Here is a 23,413-nt window from a genome sequence, read left to right on the forward strand (position 1 = left end):
ATGATGGTTTGTGTTACCCCCACTGCAGGTGTCATAGGCAAAACTGCCCCTTACCAGATACACTGCCAGGGAGGGTATATGCCAAGAATTTTTTTTTCATCATTTATCTTTATTTATTTATTTTTGTTTGTTTTTGTTTTTTTTAATTTTATTTTATTTTTAAACTTTACAATATTGTATTAGTTTTGCCAAATATCGAAATGAATCCGCCACAGGTATATCTGCGTTCCCCATCCTGAACCCTCCACCCTCCTCCCTCCGCTCCCCTCCCCTCCCTCTGGGCCGTCCCAGTGTACCAGCCCCAAGCATCCAGTACCGTGCATTGAACCTGGACTGGTGACTCGTTTCATACATGATATTATACATGATTCAATGCTATTTTCCCAAATCTCCCCACCCTCTCCCTCTCCCACAGAGTCCGTAAGACTGATCTATACATCGGTGTCTCTTTTTGCTGTCTCGTATACAGGGTTATTGTTTCCATCTTTCTAAATTCCATATATATGCATTAGTATACTGTATTGGTGTTTTTCTTTCTGGCTTACTTCACTCTGTATAATAGGTTCCAGTTTCATCCATCTCATTAGAACTGATATCAATCTGAAATAATGAGAGTGGTGAACGACGATGCCATCAAGACAGTACCACAGCCTGGGTTCTCCAGAAGTAGGCGCTGAGATGGAGTTTGGAGTACAAGGTGTTTGTTAGGAATAGACATATGTGAAAGAACAAGTGAAGAAGCTCCATCAGGCAGAGGACGAAGTCAAATTACAGGCAAGCCACAAAGTGCTGACCAACCCAGCACGGAGATCTCGAGTGAACACTGACCATCAGAGTTGTCTCACAGCAAGCCAAAACGGACAGGCTTTATAACCCCCAGGTGTGGACTACCCTGGGGAAGAAGCAGCTGCAAACAAGGAGGGTATGTGCAGCTGAAGAAAACCCTTGAGGAGCTGACAGCTAGGCTCTCTGCTGACTGCTGCATTCTCCACAGCTAGAAAGCAAGCCTGTCACTGAAGAGGGATCTGGGAAGCACAGCTCCATTTTTTCAATGCAGAGGCATTGTCTTCGAGGGCCACCTATAGCTAGTTAGAAAGTTCAGGTTTTATTCTGTATACATAAATGCCTCTTTGCATAAACTGTTGTGAAGGACATTCAGGTAACTTAGAAGTTCCCTCTGGATAGGGAAATAGGGACATCAAAGTAAGAAAGAAACTTTTCACTAATTATTCATTTCTGCAGCTTTATTTTTTATCATGTTTATGTTACTAAAAAAAAAAACACTGTCAAGAGTAAAATGAAAAATAAGTCTGCAACCTTCCTTCCATACCCCCATATCTGCTTTGATATCCAAAGAGTAACCCACAGTTAATCCTTTCCTCCATAGATTTTTCTGGCCCAACAATTTGTCTATGTCTACATAGGAACAAACTACTTAAAATTACCTAGACACAGCAATAAGACTCTGTGTTATCTTCATAGTTCAAAGTTCAGAGCAATAGAAGAGAGACCTAGACGGGTAGTGATCAACGCTGCTGGAGTGGTTTTTGCCAGGTTGCCAGTGTGGCAGTGCCCACTACAATAAGCATCTTACCTCCTGACCCAAGCCCACATGATTAGACCACTAACTCTGTGAAAGTGAAAGTCCTTCAGGGTCTGACTCTGCGACCCCATGGACTATACAGTCCATGGAATTCTCCAGGCCAGAATACTGGAGTGGGTGGCCTTTCCATTCTCCAGGGGATCTTCCCAACACAGGGATCAAACCCAGGTCTCCCGCATAGCAGGCAGATTCTTTACCAGCTGAGCCACAAGGGAAGCCCAAGAATACTGGAGTGGGTAGCCCATCCTTTATCCAGTGGATCTTCCCAATCCAGGAATCAAACCAGGGTCTCCTGCATTGCAGGCGAATTCTTTACCAACTGAGCTATCAGGGAAGCCAGAGTAACAGTGCCACACTGGCTTGTAGAGCATTTTCCATATTCAATTTTATTGTTTAGCAAGGATCCTCCCAGTTCCCATTCTAGTGTGCTCCTTCAGCCTTTTATCTACAAACGTCTATTCAGCAGCACCAAGCCCTGGGCTGCAGACAGCTGGGGAGCCAGTTTTTCTCTGAAAACCATGTGTGTGTTTGTGTGTGTGTTGGAGGAGGGTGGAACAGCATCATAATTTTTCCACTACCCACAATAGGCATCCCGCCTTGGGCCTACAAGTTTTCCAAGGACTAATAATTTATGACTGAATCCTATATATATATAATGTATTATTGACGCCAAAATACTAAAACTTCAAAGTTAAAATTACTAATTTTTTTTTCAATGTCTACAAATACAAATGTCTAAAGGGCCTTCAAAAGTATGATGCTCCCATTGGGAGATCCCAGCTGAAGGGAATACCTCCTGCCCAGCTCTGGTAGGAAAGGGTAAGGGCTATCTACAGTGATCTCCTTCCCCATTCAGGACTCTACCCCAGACTCCAGATCTCTAGCTCAAGACAAGACATCCCTTCCCCCGCTCCAGCCATTTTCTACAGGGTTGGCACTGCTGAGCCCCCCAAATCCACAGCGGTTACAGCTGTCTCTAGAAGAGAGCAATAGAAGAGAGACCTGTGTGCCGTGGGTCTGAGGCAAACAACGCTAAAGAGAAATGACAGCCACTCGGAGTGCATCGGCTCCGCCACGGAAGCCGGCTAAAGCGCCAAGGAGAACCTCGGCCACCCCAAAGCGAGAGCCGCCAGAGTAAGGAGGCAGCATCCACTGGAAAGTCTTCAGAGGAGGGGTTGAGCCTCCTGTTTGATAGACCAATGGGAGGCCCTGATTGATTGGTCCTTGTAAACCCGGACTTCTGGGTCTCTCACCCCTTTCAAACCCCCAGGAGGGGCTGACCAAAGACACCGGCCAACAGCCAATGAGGAGATCAGAAAAGCGGGACTCCCGCAGAACCAGCTAATGAAAAGCTGGGAAAAGTCGGCGCTCTATTCATTCCCAACCGCCGCAAAGCGACGCCTGCTGCTTCCGCTGGTTGCGCGCGCCCTCCAGTGGCGGCTGGGCAGAGATCTTCAGCTTCATTACTGTTGTTCAGTCACTCAGTCGTATCCGACTCTTTGCGACCCCATGGACTGCAGCACTCCCGGCTTCCCCGTCCTTCACCATCTCCCGGAGCTTGCTCAAACTCATGTTCATTGAGTCGGTGATGCCATCCAACCATCTTATCCTCTGTCGTCCCCTTCTCCTGCCTTCAATCTTTCCCAACATCAGAGACTTTTCTAGTGAGCCGTCTCTTCGCCATCAGGTGGCCAAAGTATTGGGGCTTCAGCATCAGTCCTTCCAATGAATATTCAGGGATGATTTCCTTTAGGATTGACTGGTTTGATCTCCTGGCAGTCCAAGGGACTCTCAAGTCTTCTCCAACACCACAGTTCAAAATCATCAATTCTTCAGCACTCAGCCTTATATACGGTCCAACTTTCACATCCATATATGACTACGGGAAAAACCATAGCTTTGACTATACGGACCTTTGTTAGCAAAGTAATGTCTCTATATAAATGTCATTATAGAAACTTAAATCTAGTTTCCCATCTTTGCGGTGGTGGTGGTGGTCGTGGTCATGGTGGTGTAGTCACTAAACCACGTCCGACTCTTGCATAGTGTTCAGTCAAGTCAGAGGAAAGGATGTCCCTGCCAGCCCTCCAGGTCCACTGGGGAGCAAAACAGTCCTGGATCCTTTTACCTTTCCTTAAACTAAGTAATGGGCTTCCCAAGTGGCGCTAGTGGTAAACAACCTGCCCGCCCATGCAGGAGATGGAGGAGACCCAGGTTTGCTCCTGGGTCAGGAAGATCCCCTGGAGGAGGGCATGCAACCCGTTCCAGTATTCTTGCCTGGAAAATTCTACAGACAGAGGAGCCTGGCAGGCCACAGTTCACAGGGCTGCAAACAGTCTGACACAAGTAAGACACGAACTTAGCACACATGCAAACTAATAATTCTTTCCTACCAGCACCAAGCACCTACTCCCACTGCCCTGGCTCTGTCTTTTGTCGAGGAATTTGATGCAAAGTTTCCAAATGAAATATGAGCAGACTAAGTCTAAGATTACATTTTTTAAACAACGTGTAATGACAACAATCAGATAGTTAAACAAGCAAAGGCATTTGATAAAATTTAACATCGATCACTGAGTTTAAAAACAAAATATTCTCAGCAAATTAGGAATTCAAAGAAACCTTAATTAATTATTAAAGACTTAGAAGACCACAGTGAATTACAAACTGTATGATACTCCAGAAGCATTCCTGCTAAAGTCTAAATGGATATTAATAGCCCTACTGCCATCAATTTCGTTTAACGTTTTAGAAGAGCCTGACCAAGCTATAAGACTTTAGACAGGGCAGGGCAGTCACGTGGAAAGAAAAAAGACACTATGATTAATTAGGTCAGGTAAAATGATTTATACTTGAAAAACCAGAAAAATCCACTAAAGAATTCAGTAAGGTAACTGGAAGAAAGGCATATTTGTGTATAGAATGTGTTGTGTTTGAGTATACAAGGAAAAAAGAAGGAAAGAAGTAAAAGTAAAGATTTGACCTGTTATGGCATCTGGTCCTATCACTTCATGGCAAATAGATGGGGAAATAGAGGAAACAGTTTCAGACTTTATTTTGGGGGGCTCCAAAATCACTGCAGATGGTGACTGCAGCCATGAAATTAAAAGACGCTTACTCCTTGGAAGGAAAGTTATGACCAACCTAGATAGCATATTCAAAAGCAGAGACATTATTTTGCCCACAAAGGTCCATCTAGTCAAGGCTATGGTTTTTCCAGTGGTCATGTATGAATGTGAGAGTTGGACTGTGAAGAAAGTTGAGCACCGAAGAATTGATGCTTTTGAACTGTGGTGTTGGAAAAGACTCTTGAGAGTCCCTTGGACTGCAAGGAGATCCAACCAGTCCATCCTAAAGGAGATCAGTCCTGGGTGTTCATTGGAAGGACTGATGCTGAGGCTGAAACTCCAATACTTTGGCCACCTCATGCAAAGAGTTGACTCATTGGAAAGGACCCTGAATGCTGGGAGGGGTTGGGGGCAGGAGGAGAAAGGGACGACAGAGGATGAGATGGCTGGATGGCATCACTGACTCGATGGACATGAGTTTGGGTGGACTCCGGGAGTTGATGATGGACAGGGAGGACGGGCGTGCTGCGATTCTTGGGGACACAACTGAGCAACTGAACTGAACTGACCTCTGTATACCCTTTTAAGCTTCCCTGATGGTTCAGAGGTAAAGAATATGCCAGCCAAGGCAGGAGACACAGGTTCGAATTCCTGGGTTGGGAAGATCCCCTGCAGAAGGAAATGGCTACCCACTGCCGTATTCTTGCCTGGGAAACTCCAGAGACAGAGGAGCCTGGCAGGCTACCGTCCATGGGGTCACAAGAGAGTCCAGCACAACTTAGCGACTAAAAAACAACAGAACAATACACTTTTAAGGTTCCAGCAGGTGGGTGCAGAGATCCACTTCTCTAGCAGTCACTCAAGATAACTGTCGTAAGTTTCCTTGCGTATTAAACCTGCACCTACCAGTCTGGAGCGGTCTGACTCTTCCATCTCTCCCCGGGCTCCATGTAGACAGTGCCAGTTTCACACTTCACGGGAAACTCCTGAGGTGACGAAGCAGCAGGTGTAGGAAAGGGGTGCTTCTGGGAGAAGCCAATGGGTGCTCCTGGCCGTGGCACATCGCGGGCCCAGGCACTAGAGAAACTGCGGGAAAGGCCTGGATCGGCTGCCGAGACAGCAGTCGACACTCGGGCAGCCAAACCTGGAGTCGACGCATGCGCAGCAAGTGTTTGCCCAGTGAGGGTTGAGAGCTTGTCGAGCACACGTAGGAGAACGGGAAAGGGCCAGGCTTTGGCTTCAGAAATACACAGCATACTGAGAGGAGAAATTCAGGATGGCCGCCTCACTCTTTAAAACAGAGGGACCGAGCTCTGTGATGAAACTGGCCCAATGGCCAATTCCCCACCTCACAAAGAGAGACCGCACTCAAAAGAAACACCAGATTGCCAACACTACCTCAGAAAGGGCAAAGGCTTTTCTGAGGAGAAATCTGGAATAGCTGGCCTTCTCTTTTGTTGTTGTCGTCAATTCTTTTATTTTTCTCCTGTAGTTTTTTAAAAGAAAGGGGAGAAAACAGCTTCTAGGAAAAAGGAGTGCTGCATAGTGACATAATCTGTACCATATTTATTCAAATAGCTGGCCTTCTAATTCGAAAAGGATAAAGAGATCTGTGCTGGAAAGAAAGATGTGCAGCTCTCTGATTCAGCCAGGGGGACTGCTCTCTCTGAGGTGAAATCCTGAGGCTCAGCCCTACCCCTTGAATAGACAGACATCCCATCAGAGGAGATATGCTAGTTGGTCAGTATGTTAAACAGAGAGACAGTCCTTCAGGAAGAAAAAAGCCCCATGGTCAACCTTCCAGCTGACACAGAAACACAGCTCTCTGAGGAGAAAGGCAGGAAGCTCAGAACTACGGTTCAGTCAGAGACAGCCCTCCAGAAGGTGAAGGGCTGGCCAGTAAGAGACCTGGCCAGCCCTTCAGACCTCCGTTCAGGTGGAGACAGGTCTCTATGAGATGAAATTCAGAAGAGTCAGCAGGTTTTTTCAAACAGAGAAACAGACCTCTCTGAGGAGATAATGCCCGATGACTGGTCCTCCACCTCAGACAGACCATACTCTGAGGAGAAATGCCAGATTGCCAGCACTCTGCCTCAGAAAAGGACACAGCTCTTTCCGAAGAGAAATCTCGAATTCTCAGCCTTTCTTATCAGACAGACAAACTGCTCTGAGGAGAAAAGACAGATGTCTAGCTCCTTTATTTGTACAGGGAGATAGCTGTCTCTGGGGTGAAGTGCCAGAGGCTCAGCCCTCCCCCCTCCACAGCTTGGCAGCTCTGATGGAGGAGAAATGCTTGGTGGTTGATTTTCTTTAGCAAACCACAAAAATAGGAGAAACGCTCAATAAGCAGCCTTCAGGTTCACAAGGAGAAATAGCTCTCTGAGGAGAAAGGCAGGAGCCTGAGACCTACCATCTAGTCAGAGACAGCGCCTCTAGGACGTTACATGCTGGAGAGCCAGGCTTCTTCAGACAGACACAAGGCACTCTGAAGCAATTTCCAGATGCCAGCTCCTTTTTCAAACAGACAGAGCTCTCAGAGAAGTGCCCAATTGCTGATTCTCCCCTTTGACAGGGATTCTCTGAGGAGAACAGCCAGAATTCCAGTTCTCTACTTCAAGCAGTTAACTCCTTATGAGGAGAAACCGCAAATGGCCTGGAGCTAGTGCATGTGTCTCTGCTCTAAGGGTTTTCCAAGTGAGGTCTAAGAGCTTGCCAAGCCTGCACAAGGCGATAGGAAGGACAGGGAAGACTGGCACGCTGCAATCCATGGGACCACAGAGTCCGACACAACTTAGCCACTGAACTACAACAAAACCTGCACAGGTGTACCAGAAACAAAACTCCTTTACCCTTTGCAGTGCCTCTCTTGCACCCTCTACTGACAAAGCCTAACATCATGCCAGCTGACAAAGGAAACAATTCATGACCCCAAATCCATTTCAAGGTCTAGGCAGTGAAGACAAAATGGTGCTGACACCAGCTTAGCTGGTCTTCAAAGAGAATAAACCAAACAAAAAGGCTTCACGTGTTCATAAGGAAGTGACATAACACAACAGGGAAAAAAGAAATACAGAGAAATGCAGGAAGAAGTGAGAGATAGGCATAAGGCCTGATGACCTTTGCTGTCTTACTGTTGGCCTAGTTGTAGCCCCTTCCTTTTGAATCTAGGAGAAATACTCTCTTTTTTTTCCTCATTGTTTTATGAAGTATAGTTGATTTACCATATTGCATTAATTTCAGATGTACGGCAAATTGATTCAGTTTTGTCTTTCAGATATTTTTTGTTATAGCTTATTATAAGATATTGAATATAGTTCCCTGTGCTATACATTAAGCTCTGTTCATCAATTTTTTGTATAGACCCCTATCTTCTTTTAATAAATGTCTCCATTCTTGTGCATTTAAACTAGTTTGAACTGCTTCAAGTTCTGCAACCTAGTCATCCTAGTGTTCATGGGCTAGCATTAGTCACTGAATTAAAATCTTAGATAATAATTTTATCATTGCTGAATCCTTGTAATAGATTCCAGTTGTTTATATCTGCTGGAAATGTATCCTTTATCTTTTTTGGAAACTCTCTTCCTTAATAGAAAATTCTACGGCATTCCCTGGAGGTCCAGGGGACTCAGTGCTTTCACTGCCATGGGTCTATGTTCAGTCCCTGGTCAGGGAACTAAGATTTCCTCAAGCCATGAGGCACAACACCGCCCCACCCCCCAAAATAAGAAAGAAAAAAATATCTATAATTAAACAAGTTAAAATCCTTTCCCATTACATACACTATTATACTAGGTTTCATAGATAGATTTCATCCAGACTTTGTTGTTCATTTTCCCTGAACTTTTCCTCAAATTCCTTATTAGTGATAAATTCTTGTAAACCCACCAATTGATATTTTAGAGCAAGGCTATGAAGACTTCCTTGTTAGTCTTATATATTTTTTAATGTTAATATAATGTTTTAAAGGTGATTAGTAAAATTTATCTGATCCAATACTTTGAGCACATTTTCTCCCATCTTTCTCATAAAGTGTCTGCATTTTTCTGTAACACAATCTAACTTACGTCTGTCTAATCATTTGTATGTCTTCGTGTGGGGTCATTTAGTGGCAGTTTGTTTCTGCTAGTTCTTTTATATGGGCTGTTCTGTGTTATTATTCCCCTTGATGGAGTCAATTCATCACCCACATCCTTTCATTTACCTACTGTAGTTACTAAATTACTTTGCCTCTAACATCATTAGTGACAGGGAACATGTCACCCAGGGGTGCTGTCTTCAGCCCTTTCCAGCAGCTGATATGTCCCTAGATTTCCAGTGGGTTTCCAAAGTCTCCCATCACATCTTTCATCTGATAATTCGTTTTGGTTTGGAGAAAGAGGCTCTAGCTGTATTTTAATTTTTAATTTTAATTTAATTTTTAATCCTCAGGATCTGATTTTTTTATTTCTTTTCACCAAGTTCTTTCTCTCTGCTTCAGGCATGACCTCATCTTTTCTCCCAGTCTTATTACAGGAGGCCCTGGTCATTCACACAGCCATAATGCATTTTCATCTTAAACTATTATTCCTTACAAGCTTCATGTTTTATTTATATTTCTCTATGCTCTTCTAAGTGATTTTCTTTCATTTTCCTGTAAGACCTTGTGTCTTGCTGGGACAGACATTTCTCCCATAATTGTGATAATGATAATAACAATCCCCTTAGGTGGGGGACTGGCATCTCTCAAACCCCCCACACCCTCATCCATTTCTCACTGGACCTGAGACTATTGTAATAGGAAAGGGACGTATATAGAGACTACAAACCAGATCAGTGCATCAGAATCCTTCACAAGCTTATTAAAAATGCAGATTCCTGGGACCAAATCAAATTCGAACCTCTGGAATGATGCCTGATATCTGCATTTTTAACAATCTCGCCAGGTGATTTTTATGCACTCTAAAACTAAAATGCTTGAAAAGAAGCCATCCCTGGTTGGCAGTAGTTTTCTCTTCTGAGAGTAGAGGGAGCTGGTTTGAAGTGGGGATGACCTGATGCTCCCAACAGGTATTATCTCTGCCTGAAGAAGTGGAGTCTGGTGGCCCCCTTCAGTGGAACCCTGCCTTTAGATGTCATAACTCCTTCTCAGAGTTCCTCCCTGAAACTTAACTCTGGTTCCCATAAATAGTATGTGTCATGGGAGCACAGGGGCACCATTGAATGTTGGAGGACAGAGTTTTGAATGAGCCATAGCAGTGATCTGCCAAATCTGCATTTCAAATTCAGAGAACCACTGGATCACTGGAACCAACCATGGAGCCCCACCAGGCTGGCAGAAAGGTACCATTTCATTCGAACCAGCAATAAAAGCAACACCCCTCCTCATTCTCCAGACAGTATAAGAGAGGGATGAAAGAAGGAGAGCATTTGGCTCCATGAAAGAAAGAGAGCATTTGGCTTGTCTCTGTTTAGTCCTACAAGATTGAGGGTCCTCCAAACACATCCCACAATGAGTCATGTATGATGATTGTCTTAACATTGCCGAGACCACTGGTCATGGCTAGGGTCTAGAGAAAGGAGAAGGTAGATGTAGGGAAGAGAAGGAGTGCTGGGATGTGACATACAGCAGCAGATATTGCTACCTGCAAGGGTGGTGAGGATAAGGGGACATCCTGAGAGCCGAGTGGACACCAAGGAAGTAGCCAAACTTGAAATTCTTACACTATTAAGCAAAGACTGTATGCATATAGAGTTCTCTCATAACAAGGAAATTTATAACAAATCAGCAGCATCTGAATACCTGCCAAGCACAAGGAGCCAACAGAGGGTTTATATCAGACAGAGAGGCAGAGAGAACCAAGAGAAAGGAGGCTTTAACCACCCCCTACATCAATGTGGGCCTGGTGGCTCAGTGATAAAAGAATCTGCCTGCAATGGGAGAGGGTGCACAGTCTGCAGGGAGATGGTGACAGAGGTTAGGGGACTCTGCAATAGCCTTGCTTAGAATTTTCTTAGAAATGAACTGGCATCAAAGATGCCTCCATGCCATGTTGCTTCCTCCCATCTCTTCTTCACTCACGGTCAGACCTGCATGGCAGTCGGACAATTCTTCAGCTTTCTTCGGCTCCCTCCCCATTTTCTCTCACAGGTCTTTCTTCTAACAAATGTTTTCTTCCTGTCTTGGTGACTGCTTCTCAGAGTACCACAACTAACACTGTACTCACTCGGGAGCAGTCTCAAAATGAGAGGTCTCTTCTGCCTCCCTCTTCTTCCTACTAACACTGGTGCAGATGTGCAGAGGAGGAGAGGCTGGGTTGGGGGGCAGGGGAGGACAAGTTAGCCACCTGTCAAAGAAAAACTGCCCCAGAGTTCAAAAGGCAAGGAAGACTTTATTTGAGGATTTGAGGCTATTGCAATCAGGGACAGAGACTGAACTCAACTCCAAATACAACAGGGACAAATGGGGATTTCTAGCCAATGGCAGGGTGAGGAATTGGATGGAAAATTATTAAGAGGAACTTGGTTAGGTATCAAAGGTGAGGGAAGAGCAACTTGATTGGCTATTGAGAATGAAGCTGGAGGGTGGGGGGTGGGTGCCGGTGGTCAGAGGGATGTTTCTTGATTAATACATCTACAGGCTAGATACAGCCCATGTGAATATGGATTCAGTCTCTGATGTACTGAAAGATACTCAGGACTGGGTCCTAGGCAAAGAAGTCTGAACACTGATGGACACAAAATATCTTATTTATTGTCAATTTCTGCAAAGACACATTTAAGCAACAAAATATACATTTGTCAACTTTTAGAATTCATTTTATACATTAACAAATACAATGTGCTACCATAGCAATAAATTAAATGTACACTATTTACATTACATAGGCAGTCAGGGGTGGGTGTGGGGGTCTACAAATCACCTCCTCTGAAAGAGGAAAGACAGAAAAGTCATCATCACATGGATCATCATCTCCAAGCTACATCTCCAAGCAGATTCTAGCACACAGAGGAATCTCTTCACACTTAAACGGCGTCACTCCCCAGGCTGGAGTGTGGAAGGGCAACGCCCGGGATAGGGGAGAGCTAACACACATGCTAAGGAGCGGGAAGGAGGGGATTAACCCTTCCAAGTAGAAATGTCACAAAAACAGAAACGATGGCATTTAAATTCCAGTCTTCCAGCCACACACTCTGTCCCTGGGACTGATAAGGACAGGACAGGGCCCTTGCCCCCCAGTAGTGTCTCACTAGGCAGGACTCCACTGTCCTTGGCCTTGGTGGGGGGTTTCTCCTTTCTCCCAAAGAGGCACATGGCCCTGCTGAAAGGAAGGAGCTGTGGGGTTGGGGTAGGTAAGGAACTGGCGATAAAACAGCCATCAGAGCAGAACAGAATGCCCCAGTGGGGGCCCCCAGGTGGTAGGAACAGCCCTGGCAAACTGCTGACTCTCCCTGCTCTGAGAGAGGGGTACCTGGAGGCTGGAGAGGAGCCATGGGGCCCCTGCCAGCCACCGGTAGCCATGAGATCTGTTTGAACCTCGACCGTTCCCCCACAACAGACTTGTCTCTGTTGACTAAGAATGAATGAGGGTAGTGTTTGAGTTGGCACCTTAAACAGTCAGGGTAAGAACATGAAATGGGCTATCATTCCTTGAGCTGAGGTTTTTATTGACTACCTTTGTTTAACGATCAGGGAGAGTTCAAAGAGTTTCCTTTTACCACTTTTCTCCTTAACTAAAAAAAAAAAGGAAAGTGAGGTTTGGTTAACTGCATCTTTGCCCAGGCCTACACCCTCATTACAGATAGGGACTGAAGAACTAATGTCACTGAGGAACAGTCCCTGAAATCTCTTTCCCTCCTTGTTTTCTTTGCCTGAGCTGGAGCCAAACCCCAGGGCCCTCATTGAAAAAAATCCCAAAGAACATCCCTCCTGAAAAGAACAGAGGCTGAGACTGAGCCCCACCAGCACTTGTGGCTGCTGACACCTCCCAGCCAGTGCCGAGAAACTGGCTCACTGGCTTCCTCAGATCTCAGGGCCCCGGTAAATCCAGTCTCTTGTTCCACCAACCAGATAGGTAGTGCCGAAGAAAGGGCTCTGGGTTGTGGATTCTCATCCCAGCTTTGCCACCAGCTGACTATGTGACCTCAAGCAAGCTGTTTCCCTTCACTGGAGCTGAAGGTTCTCATCTGGAAGGTGACATGGTTGGATTAGATGTTAAAAGGGGCCCGGAAGGCTTGGACATGGAGATGAAGCTCACAAGACTGAACCACAGAATGTTTTTCCCATTTCCATCCATTAGCAGCAATAGAAACTCTAGCTAAGACCTTCTCTCTCCAGCTCTCTCTGCATCTGTTTTTAAGCCTTAGCTCGGTAGAGGCATATGGATGCCCAACAGAGCTGAAAAGTATAGCTTCTTCCATGAGGTCCCAGAGCCAAAGTTACGTCCAGGAAATATGTCTCTGATGGGACGCCTCAAATGCCAGCAAGAACACCATCAGGGATGAGTCTGGTCATAAGGACCAAGGAGGTTGGAGCAACCTTTGAGCCTCAAGACTACATGGGGCAATAAAAGGAAAGACCTTCTGGAGCAATGCAAGAGGGGGATGGAGTGAGCAGCCTTCAGGAATCCAAGCTGCCAGTCCCATGGTCCAGAGGACAAAGGGAGACTGGCCCATCCTCGTTCTCCTTCTCCTCCACAGCCCTGGACCTCAGTGGGGCTGATGCGATACACTCTAGAAGCCACAAAATAAACTTCCTAGATGAAGTGAGGGAGGGACATTTCAGGTCCTGCTCAGAGCATCTCCATCAGCACACAGAAGATAGAGGCCACTTCTCAGGTCTGTTTCTTAGGGAGCCCATGTAAGCCTCTCAGTTTCTCTGGACATACTGAGCGATCAACCCGGACCCTGGCTCAGAGGCAGGGGGCAGAGCCCTCCGGGAGCTGGGGGCTGCAGGAAGAGCAGCCAGAGCAGTGGGGGAAGGTGGGTGGAAGGTTCCCAAGTAGGACAGAATGGGGACCACCTGAAAACCCCAGGGGACCCCCAGAGCACGACAAACACAGCACAGCACAACCACCAGGCGGCTGTAAATACAGCTACTCAGAGAAGCCAGCCAGAACCTGGAACAGCTTTTAAAGAAATGGAGTTTGACCTTTCAAGCTCCTTCAGAAGCCCAGCCAAGAGAACTCTGCCAGAATCCATGGGCCTCATTCCAGCCGTGGGCGCTGCTACGGGGATCTTTAATACAAGCTAAACAGACATTGTTGACCTTCTAACCAGAATAAATCTAACCGGACTAGTACTTTGAGCAAACACATTTCCCAGATAGCGTGAAGGGGAGAGGTCCACCCAACCTATAAATAGGATCCCACAGAGTTCACGTGAGTTGAGGATGAAGGACCACGATTTTGCTCTAAAAGCAAAAGCAATGGGGAAATTGTCACATCAGTCAAAAAACAAGTGTAACCTTTTTACGTCTTGCCTTGGGGATAGGCCCAGATCCTGATGCAATCACAGCATTTAGTTGGAAGTCCATGTAATCTGCTCACTGAAACAGGAGCCTAGCGGTATCATCCTGGCAGCTGTGTGTCACTGAGGCCCCATACACACTTGGAGCTGTGGCACCCCTCAAGGGTCTGCTCTTCAGACTCTGTTTAACTTGGAGGACACCTCCTCACCTTAAACCCCACCATGGCCAGTCAACAGAAATGACCTATCACTGACTCAGATGGCTGAGAAGAAAGGAGGGCCCACTTCTCAGAGAGCAAGCCAGCTCAGCCCAGCAAAGGGTGAGGGTGCAGATAACAGGTAGTGTCTGAACTATGCCCAACAGGGACCCAGGTTGCAAGAATCCCACTCACGTGACAAATGCTTACAGACTTGTGGCTGGAGAGGAGAAAAGAAGGATTTAAGATTTAGGGTGGATCAAGCCCTGATAAAACCAAAGGGCTTAGTAGCTGGAAAAAATCCCCCAGGGTGCTGGCGGAGTCCAGACATCTAAACTGCAGAAAGACACCTCCCATCCCCACACCTAAGCTAGACCAACCCATCCAATTGTCCCCCACCCCGCCTCTTGGGCTCCCCCTCTAAGTGGGGGATGGAAGTAACTCTCTTTGCCTCCTGTGAACCTCCATAACCAGCAGCGACTTGGCTCCCAGCCAGCCCTTGGCCCTGAGGTTCTCCTTGGCCAAGGCCCCTGCATGCTCCTGGCTCTCCCTGAATACCCTCCCACCGCCGCTGCCCACCCCTTTGTGGGAAAGGTATCCGCTCAAAGGGGAGAGGCTGACGACTTCCCTGGCAGCTACCGCTTTCCTGCAGGAAGTAAAGCCGTCCAAGAAGAACACGCCTCCCATGCATGCCCAGCTGCGTGTCTCAGCTTCACCTGGCCACATAGCTCGAGATCCCGGGGCAGCAGGGACAAAAGCAGTCTGGCCTGACGTCAGCAGGCGGGTAAGAAACTCCCAGCACAGAAGCAAGTAGATGTTGGGAGCTCCAGACACGAAGGAGCAGCAGAACCGGTTTCTATCAGGACGCCTTCGAGGATGTCTACAAATCTAGATTCTTAGAAAAATGCTCCCTCCGCCACCACTAAGTGTGTCTGCTTCGGGGAAGGGAGACATGCTCAGTGTGGCTGCAGCCTCCTGCCTACCACGTCCAGGGTACGGCGCTGCCCCTGCCTGGGTGTAGTGCCCTGCTGTCAGCCTCTGCTGCCCACCTCACCACTCTCTCTGCCTCTCTGGACTCTGACTGGTACCCTATCCCCCTCTTCCCTTGCCCAACTCTTTCCCCTGCAGACAAAACGAGATGACAAACGACCCAGACACACATCACATAGGGCGGTCAGGAGCACGGGGAGCCTGGAGGAATGAGGCCTTGCCCAGAGACGGGGAGGTACTGGCAGGGACGGGCAAGGCTGTGGCCAGGTCGGGACACTGGGACAGACAGCTTGTCTGGTGGCCAGGTGGCCAGTGGAAAAGCAGGCCTGTGACGGTCAGAGTAGTGGACGGCACCCCCAAACTTCTGGAATAGGAGCCTTCTGCGAGACAGAATCGGGGCTTCCCTGGAAAAAACAAGAAGGGAGAAGATGATCGAATAGTAGGTAAAGGAAGAGAAGGAGATGCTTGTGCCCACACGTGCTTAGGACGGGTGGCTGCCAGATACAAGGGTGCAGAGCTGCCACCACCTGAGAAGTTGGGCACAAACATTACTTTAGTGAATGAGGCATCTGAAGTCCATACTGGAAGTGGGAATCCAGGTTTGCATAATGAGCGCTCGGTTGCGCTCCTCCCCCTGGTTCCAAATGTGACTCAAACCCCTGGGAGCCCCATGGCAGGGAGAAGGCTGGGCAGTCAGATGGGTCTTTAGTAACTTCCTTAGCAGGAGGCCAGGCCTTGGCGGTGGAGAGCTGGACCCATGCCCTGCTCTGCTGAAAACTTCATGAGTCCCTGCCTGAGGCTGGGAGTAGGGTTCCCCTTGGGCTCACGCTGCACAATGCTTAAGAAACCAGGGCATCTCTGGACACACAGGGAAGACATGTCTCATCTCAGAGAACTGGACAAAGACACAAGGAGACAAAGGCTGCCAACACAGGAAGGCCAGGGGCCAAATGAGGAAGGAGGGCTCTGGGCTACTGCCCTCTGCATGCGGAAACAGGCTGCTCTGGGGAAGGGAGACTCAGTGAGCCTGGTCCAATCCCACCAGGCAACCCTTCCCATGGGCACCCGAGGCCGTGTGCCCTCTTCCCCATCCAGACCTGAGTCCCACCATAGAGACTCCAGGGAAGAGGCACTGGCCCTCCCCAGCAGTCAGGATCTCTCTGGCCATTCTCTGGGTATCAGACCACCAGTACGCTCAATCTTAGTGACACACCCTCCCTCGTGGCCACAGCAGGACCAACACCTGACCCACCTTTGACAAGCGAAGGACTCCTCTTTCACATTAGTGACCCTGTTTCAAGAAAAATCCATATGAGAGTTTTAAATCACTAGACCACATAATCCCCAGTGACTACAGCTTCTGTATATTCGGTGCTCATCTCTCCAGAGAGCCTGGGAAGGGACATGAGGCCCAGGAGCCAATAATTTCCAACTTGCATCTGCCTGTGTCCAAGGGTGTGGCTCTGACACAGGAGGTGTGGAAAGGTGGCTGGTGAACCCCAGGCTGATGCCTGCACCATGGGGACCAAGGGGGAACCAATGGCACCCCCAGATCAGACCAGAGCTTCCTCCCTGCCCCCATGTGAGGTGTGAGGCACCCTCTTCCTCCAACCCCAGGAAGGATGTCTGGCTTCTGGAGGAGATGGGCATGTGGGAGGTGGAAGGCTCCCCCTGCTCCCCCGACGTCCCCAGATCCTTACCGCACTGGAGCTGGCATGACTGAGCTTATCAAAGCGGAATTTCAGGTTTGACCTCGGGGAGTTTCTGCTTTTGACATCTAGGAAAAAGAAGAATGCCCTTGAGAGGAGGGTGGGGCTACAGAGGTCACTGGGGCTAGCGGGTAAGAGCTGGATAGGGAGCCCCAGAGAAGCAGGGGGTGTCCTCTCCACTAGGCACTCTAGCTGACCTGTGCCAATTCACAAGAGCCAACTCTCACATTTTTAGAAATGTCATGAGCTGGTTGTTACACAGTTATCTTTTTTTAATTCTACAAGCTTACAATTAAACAAATTATATTCATCAAAGGTAATCAATACTCAGAAGTCACCTAGTTATTTCAGTACATTTTACTATCATTTATTCTCCTAAGATTATTTACATCCATTATGTCTGATGCTTGTGTGTGCTTAGTCGCTCACACATCGCTCAGTCACATCCGACTCTTTGCGATCCTTTGGACTGTAGCCCACCAGGCTCCTCTGTCCATGGGATTCTCCAGGAAAGAATACTGGAGTGGGTTGCCATGCCCTCCTCCAGGGGATCTTCCTGATGCAGGAGTCCAATCCGTGTCTCCTGCACTGCCAGCGGATTCTTCACCACTGAGCCATCAGGGAAGCCCCCATTGTGTCAAGTAGTTCTTCCCAACTCCATGTCACATGGATGCTTGAGATCAGCCAGGAACAGTCACACCACAGAAGTCAGCACACACTACAAATCAGAGCTTAATTTAATGTTTTCTTATCTAGACATAAGAAACTCATGGAGCATATGTTAATAGAATGGATTATACTTGAAAATGTGTTTGTCTCTAGTCATTACATTGTGAATGGCACAAAAAACTGAGAAAACACTCTTTTCGTATTTGAAAACTATTATCTGATTCAGCAGAGAAGCTGCTCACATCACTGACAAAATAATATCAATCAACATTCATGTCAAAACTATACTCATTCATCATCTGGAACTTTATGTTTTCTACAGATACAACAGTTAGGCAAATATCAATAAAAGCATTTTGTGAGAATCAATTGACTCTGAGGAATTTATAGTAAAGAATGTTGTATATTTTGTTAATATCATTATTTATAAATTATGTGCTTCAGATCCTTTAGATCAGTAAAATTTACAGTAAACATATGCCTGTGTGTGTGTGTGTGTGTGTGCGTGTGCGGTGGGACAGCCAGTTGTTAAACGCTGACAGCACACCACTGGCAGGGCACTCCCTTGGCTTTCTGGTTTTCCTCTGGCTGAGATAATCTACAGCTTGGTATACTCCATCTAGAAACTGCTGACTTACTCTTGGTGCTTTATATTCAAAGCTTCCACTCGGTGCTATGACTACCTTTTGGTGAGAGCCGCTAGCACCCTCTCAGGATCCCAGGGAGCTCACGTATGAAATGACCAATGGCCACGGCATTGGAATTATGGAAGACCGATGTCAAGCCCTCCCAGCCACCTCCCTCCCCTCACCCCTGTCTCTTCCTCCAAAACAGGTTTCCAGATCTCCACAAGCCCACCCCAGTCCTACAGGTACAAAGCACAAGTCTTGTGGGGCTGGGAGTGAGAGGCGGCCCCCCCTCAGGGTTAAACACTCCATGGGAGGTGGGGTTGCAATAAGCACAGGCCGGAATCGCAGACCTATTGGAGGTCCCCTTCTGCCCCATGTGACCTTCAGCAAGTCACACCTCCTTTTACTCAAAACCTTATTTATTTTGATATTTATTTAATATCAAGTAGGATCCAGGCTTGGTTACAGATTCAATCATTCCTTCAATATTTAATTAATAAGCCTTGTTGAAAAAAAAAAATCAGGAAATTCACATTACTACCCCACTTTACAGATGAGGAAACTGAGACTCAGAGAGGTGGGCCTATCAACATTGCACCAGGATCAGAACCCAGCTCCACAGCTGCTCAGCCACAGAAGGTTGCCGCCCTAACATAATGATTGTTTACTTGGGAACCATGCCTTCTCTTTATCCCTAACATCGCATGTATTTGTCAACACTTCTTCACCATGAGAACCCCAGAAGCACCGTGGTTTAAATGACCCTGCTGGCCCCCTGGCCTTAAACGTTTCTATCATTTAGACTAAAGTTCCTGAACCCCAGCCTGACATTATGGGCAAGATAACTCTTTGTTGCGGGGCAGGGGGATGGCAGGGTGGGGGGTTGCCTCGTGCACTGTAGGGCACTTAGCAGCATTCCTGACTTCTGCCCAGGAGATGCCAGCAGCACACTCCCCTCCCACGATCATGAAAATCAAAAATCCTCCAGACACTGAAAAGCATGCCCTAGGAAGCAACATCTCCCCCGGTTGAGAACCACTTATTACACTATTGTTTTCTTCCTGTTATTCAATAAATACTTAGGCTAACAGTTCTGCATCTCTTATAACCGTAAGCTTACTTGCTCATCACACAACCAACCACATGAGGTAGGAAATATTCCCTTCCCTCCATTTTTCGTTTGGGGAAATGGAGGCACAGAAAAGACTCAGTAACCTGCCCATTGGCACATCACTAGTAAGTGGAAGACCCAGGATTTGGAGCCAAGCTCCAGAGTCCTCCACTACATAACACTGCCCTCCTCGGGGCAGGACCAACACTCTGATTTCCAGGCACGCCCAGTGCCTAGTGGTGCCAACCACACATGTCTGCTTGGACACCCCTTGGGCTCCAACCCCTTATTCGCTCCCCAGAGCTGGCTCCTCCTTCTCTGCCTGACTGCAGGGATCACAGAAACCTGAAAAGCCCACACTCTTTGCCTTCCCTGAGCCCTCACTACTGAACCTGGGCACGCCTTGAATCCACATCCTTCTCCCATCACCCCAGACACCATCCATGGCCCTGTGACCCCTCACCACTCACAGTGACCCCTCACTGCTCTCCCTCCCTGCATCCACTCCCCACCAACCCTGTCTATTCAGCCAGCTGCAGTCACCAAAACGGTCTCTCCCCTCCTTCTAGTTAAGGACCTTTAAAGACTGAAGGCCCTCCAATGTCTCCCACTGGGGGCAGGATGAAGCAAAATCCTCACCAGGGTCCCCATGGTGCTCCTACTGTCTAACCGCTGTCTGCCCTCTGACACGTCCCCTTGTGCACTCCAGCAGTACTGAGCCACACGTGGGTCCCGTACACGGCCTCTGGGCTCCCCCCAGGCCTCCCCACTGCGGTTCCGTCCACCTGCACCATGCTTCCTGCTCCTTATCTCTGTATTATCAAGATGGTCTCTGTGGCAGAAAGGCCCTGGGTCGGTGATGGGCTAATGGAGAAGTCAGGGGAAAGAGCCTCAGCTTTCCAATCACACTGTCTCAACGCCTCTGGCAAATCAGTGAACTCTCTGAGCCTCAGTTTCCCCATGAGTATGGAGGGGATGAGAACACAGCCTCTGGAGGGTGATGAACAGATGCAGTAAGCCGGCAGAGCTGGAGGCCCTAACACTTTGGGGTTGAAATGGAAACAGGGCAATTCAGTGTGCCTGGGGCTCGAACCCCACCAACAGCGGCCAGGCCACAGCCCCACCCCTGCCAGCCGCATGGTCCACACCGCCCACGAGACACCACCAACCTGTCGGACTCCGGCTCATGATGATGGGGGTGGCGGCTGCCCCCAGGCTGGGGCTCTCGCTGCTTGGGGACGGGCTGTAGACAAACACCTCCTGCTTGAAGGGAGAGGTTGTGGACGGCTGGCTGCTCTGGGGAGAGAGGCTGGGTGAGCCGGGCAGTCCCACCCTCGGCAGGCCTGAGACAGGCTCCTACTACCCCACTTGGACCTGCTCTGTCCCTTTGTTGCCTCCAGCCTCGATTCCAACCTCTCCCCTGCCCCCCAGGAATTGCCTCTGACCCAGCCCCATGGAGAGAGATGAGCCCTCCTTCAGCTGGGAAGCCCACCACAGGGGCACCATTCAGTCTGACCTCTGACCCCTGCTGCTGATACTCCTGAGGGAGTATCACTCTGAGGAGTGAGGGAGTGTCACTCTGGGGGAGGACCCCCCACCCCACCCTGAACCACTGCTCCCAGAGGGTGGACATGGCTGACTGGGCCCTCTCCTGTTTCCTCACTTCCCCTTTTATCCACCGAGCCTGTGTAAGGCTCTGCCCACAGGAGCTATTTTAATGCACAGAGCGGTATCCGCCTGGGCCCAGGGTGCCCCTCGCTGCTCTCCAGGGCTGGACGGGGCCGCACCTACCCCACTGTCACACTCCTCCATGGCCTCGCCCTCCCCAGCCGTGCTGCTGAAGCTGCTGGTGCTGGAGGAGGAGCGGGAGATGTTGGCTCGGCCGTTCTCCTTCAATTTGATGAAGGGCCTGCAGGGAACGGGAAAGCAGGCAGGCCCTGGTCACACGCCGAGACGCCCCCCACAGGCCCTCCCTGAGACTGAGGGTAAGGCAGGCCCGGCAGACCTGAGCTTGCCCACCAGCAGCCCCCCAGCACCCCCCCCTCCAGCAGGCCCCTGCTTTGGTGTTGGCTTTTGTGTTCCAGAAAGTTCCCAAGGCAAGAGAAGCTGGTTGTCTTCCGGCGGGAGTGGAGCACATATTCTGGGGTCCCGGGTGGCTAAAGCCCCCACCCTACCCCACCTCACTTTCTTACTTCTCCTTGTTGGGGCAGATTTCCGGAGAACTGGGGTTGGATGAGGTCTCAGACTTTATCTCCTGAGAAGAGTGTCCGCCCTCCGGGGTCTTGGGGTTGCTGGATGCACTGTCACTGAGGAAAGGAGGATGAAGAGGAGTGAGGCCAGGGGGCCAGTCCACAACCCCCCCACCAGCACTCAGCACCATGGGGACCTGTGGGGTCATAGTGCCCCCCTGACAGCATGGCCACCAGGACCCCCACTCCCATCCAGACCTCCTCAGACACTGCGGCAGACCCCCGAATCCTCTGCTCCATCAGAGGCTACTCCAGGTTCCCGGGTGAGAGTCAAGAGTCATCAAGCAAGAGTTCTAGGCTGGTGCCCCCAAGCACAAGTCCACCATCCCCTACCCCTGGCTGGCCATCTCACGCGGCAGAGCTCTAGGTCAAGAGCAGGCCACAAAGGGAATGGAGGGGGTCTGGGACAACCACACCTCAATGGGAAAAAAAACCCAAGGCACATGGACTCCCCAGGGTGCTATCCAGGCTACCACTGCTCAACTCCAGAGGCTACACTTCACACAGACTGTAAAATGAGCTCCCTGGGTCCAGGTGATGAAGTGGCCCTTGTGCTGGGAAGTGGGTCACTTTCAGTCTGGAGCTCCAGGGTTTCTTCCTCTTCTAGCTTAACAAAGACCAAGTCCTGACACCCATTGCCCTGCTCACTTTTGAAGACATGATGGCCCTGTCTTCAATGCACTTTTATTTGTATAATAGCTTTATTGAGATATAATCCTTATACAATTCACCCATTTAAAGTGTGCAATTCAATGGTTTTCAGTCTATTCACAGAGTTGTACAACTATCACCACAATCTAATTTCAGAATATTTCAGCCTCCCTGAAAGAAACTCTGGATGCACTTACAGTCGCTGCCCATTCTCTCCTCCCCCAACAGCCACTGGTCGACTGTCTCAATGGATTGGCCTATTCAGGATATTCCGTATAAATGGAATCATGCGACGTAGTGCGGTCTTTCTGTGACTGGCTTCTTTCACTTAGCATAGCATTTTCAAAGTTCATCTATGCCGTAGTAGGTACTATGGTATTTCACCACTTTTTACTGCAAGCAATATTCCATGCTAATTTCATTATTTTTTATTGCAAAGTAATATTCCACGTTATGCATATACCACATTTCAGTTATCCATTTTTTGAGGGATGAACATTTGGACTATTTTCACTTTAGGCTATTATGAAGGACGCTGTTATGAATATCTGCACGCTACTTTTTATATAGACATATATATTCTTTCTCCTGGGTACATACCTAGGAGTGGAACTGCTGGGTCATTCAGTAACTCTCTGTTTAACCCTCTGGAGAACTGCCAGACTGTTTTTACAAGCAGTTGCATTATTTTACACTCCCACCAGCTATGCAAGGGAGTTCCAGTTTCTCCATATCCTCACCAACATGTGTTATTATTTGTCTTTTTGTTATTATTATTAGAGCCATCCCAGAGGCAAGAAGTGCCTCAATGTACTTTTAATGAGGTGCTAACGACCTCCTAGGGCTTCCCTGGTGGCTCAGACAGTTAAGAATGTGCGTGCAATGTGGCAGACCCAGGTTCAATCCCTGGGTCTGGAGGATCCCCTGGAGAAGTAAATGGCTACCCATTTCAATATTCTTGCCTGGAGAATTCCATGGACAGAGGCTACAGTCTCATGGGGTCTCAAAGAGTCAGACACAATTGAGCAACTAACACTTTCACAATGATCTCCTGGTTGTCAACCCAAGCGGGGTTTGAGTCTTTGAGTTGGAC

General features: G+C 48.4%; 1 protein-coding gene and 1 pseudogene across 4 annotated transcripts in view; both read right to left on the reverse strand.

Annotated features, from left to right (window-relative positions):
- The window catches only part of LOC138992033 (olfactory receptor 1468-like), a 33,924-nt pseudogene extending 28,111 nt beyond the window's left edge, over positions 1 to 5,813 (reverse strand).
- A 5,588-nt stretch (positions 5,814 to 11,401) lies between these two features.
- The window catches only part of RAP1GAP2 (RAP1 GTPase activating protein 2), a 216,497-nt gene continuing 204,485 nt past the window's right edge, over positions 11,402 to 23,413 (reverse strand). For 3 of the 4 annotated variants that reach the window (XM_070390219.1, XM_070390218.1, XM_070390221.1), the window contains 5 exons: positions 21,613 to 21,726; positions 21,212 to 21,329; positions 20,590 to 20,716; positions 17,003 to 17,079; positions 11,402 to 15,706 (listed from right to left, as the gene is read on the reverse strand). In XM_070390219.1, the coding sequence (XP_070246320.1) occupies positions 15,638 to 15,706; positions 17,003 to 17,079; positions 20,590 to 20,716; positions 21,212 to 21,329; positions 21,613 to 21,726 (505 nt within the window). In that variant the 3' untranslated portion in view covers positions 11,402 to 15,637. Of the gene's footprint in view, positions 15,707 to 16,554; positions 16,594 to 17,002; positions 17,080 to 20,589; positions 20,717 to 21,211; positions 21,330 to 21,612; positions 21,727 to 23,413 lie in introns of all 4 variants that reach the window. The other variant, XM_070390220.1, reaches the window with a different exon arrangement.

Source organism: Bos mutus, chromosome 19, assembly GCF_027580195.1.
Source record: "Bos mutus isolate GX-2022 chromosome 19, NWIPB_WYAK_1.1, whole genome shotgun sequence".
NCBI classification, from domain to species: Eukaryota; Metazoa; Chordata; class Mammalia; order Artiodactyla; family Bovidae; genus Bos; species Bos mutus.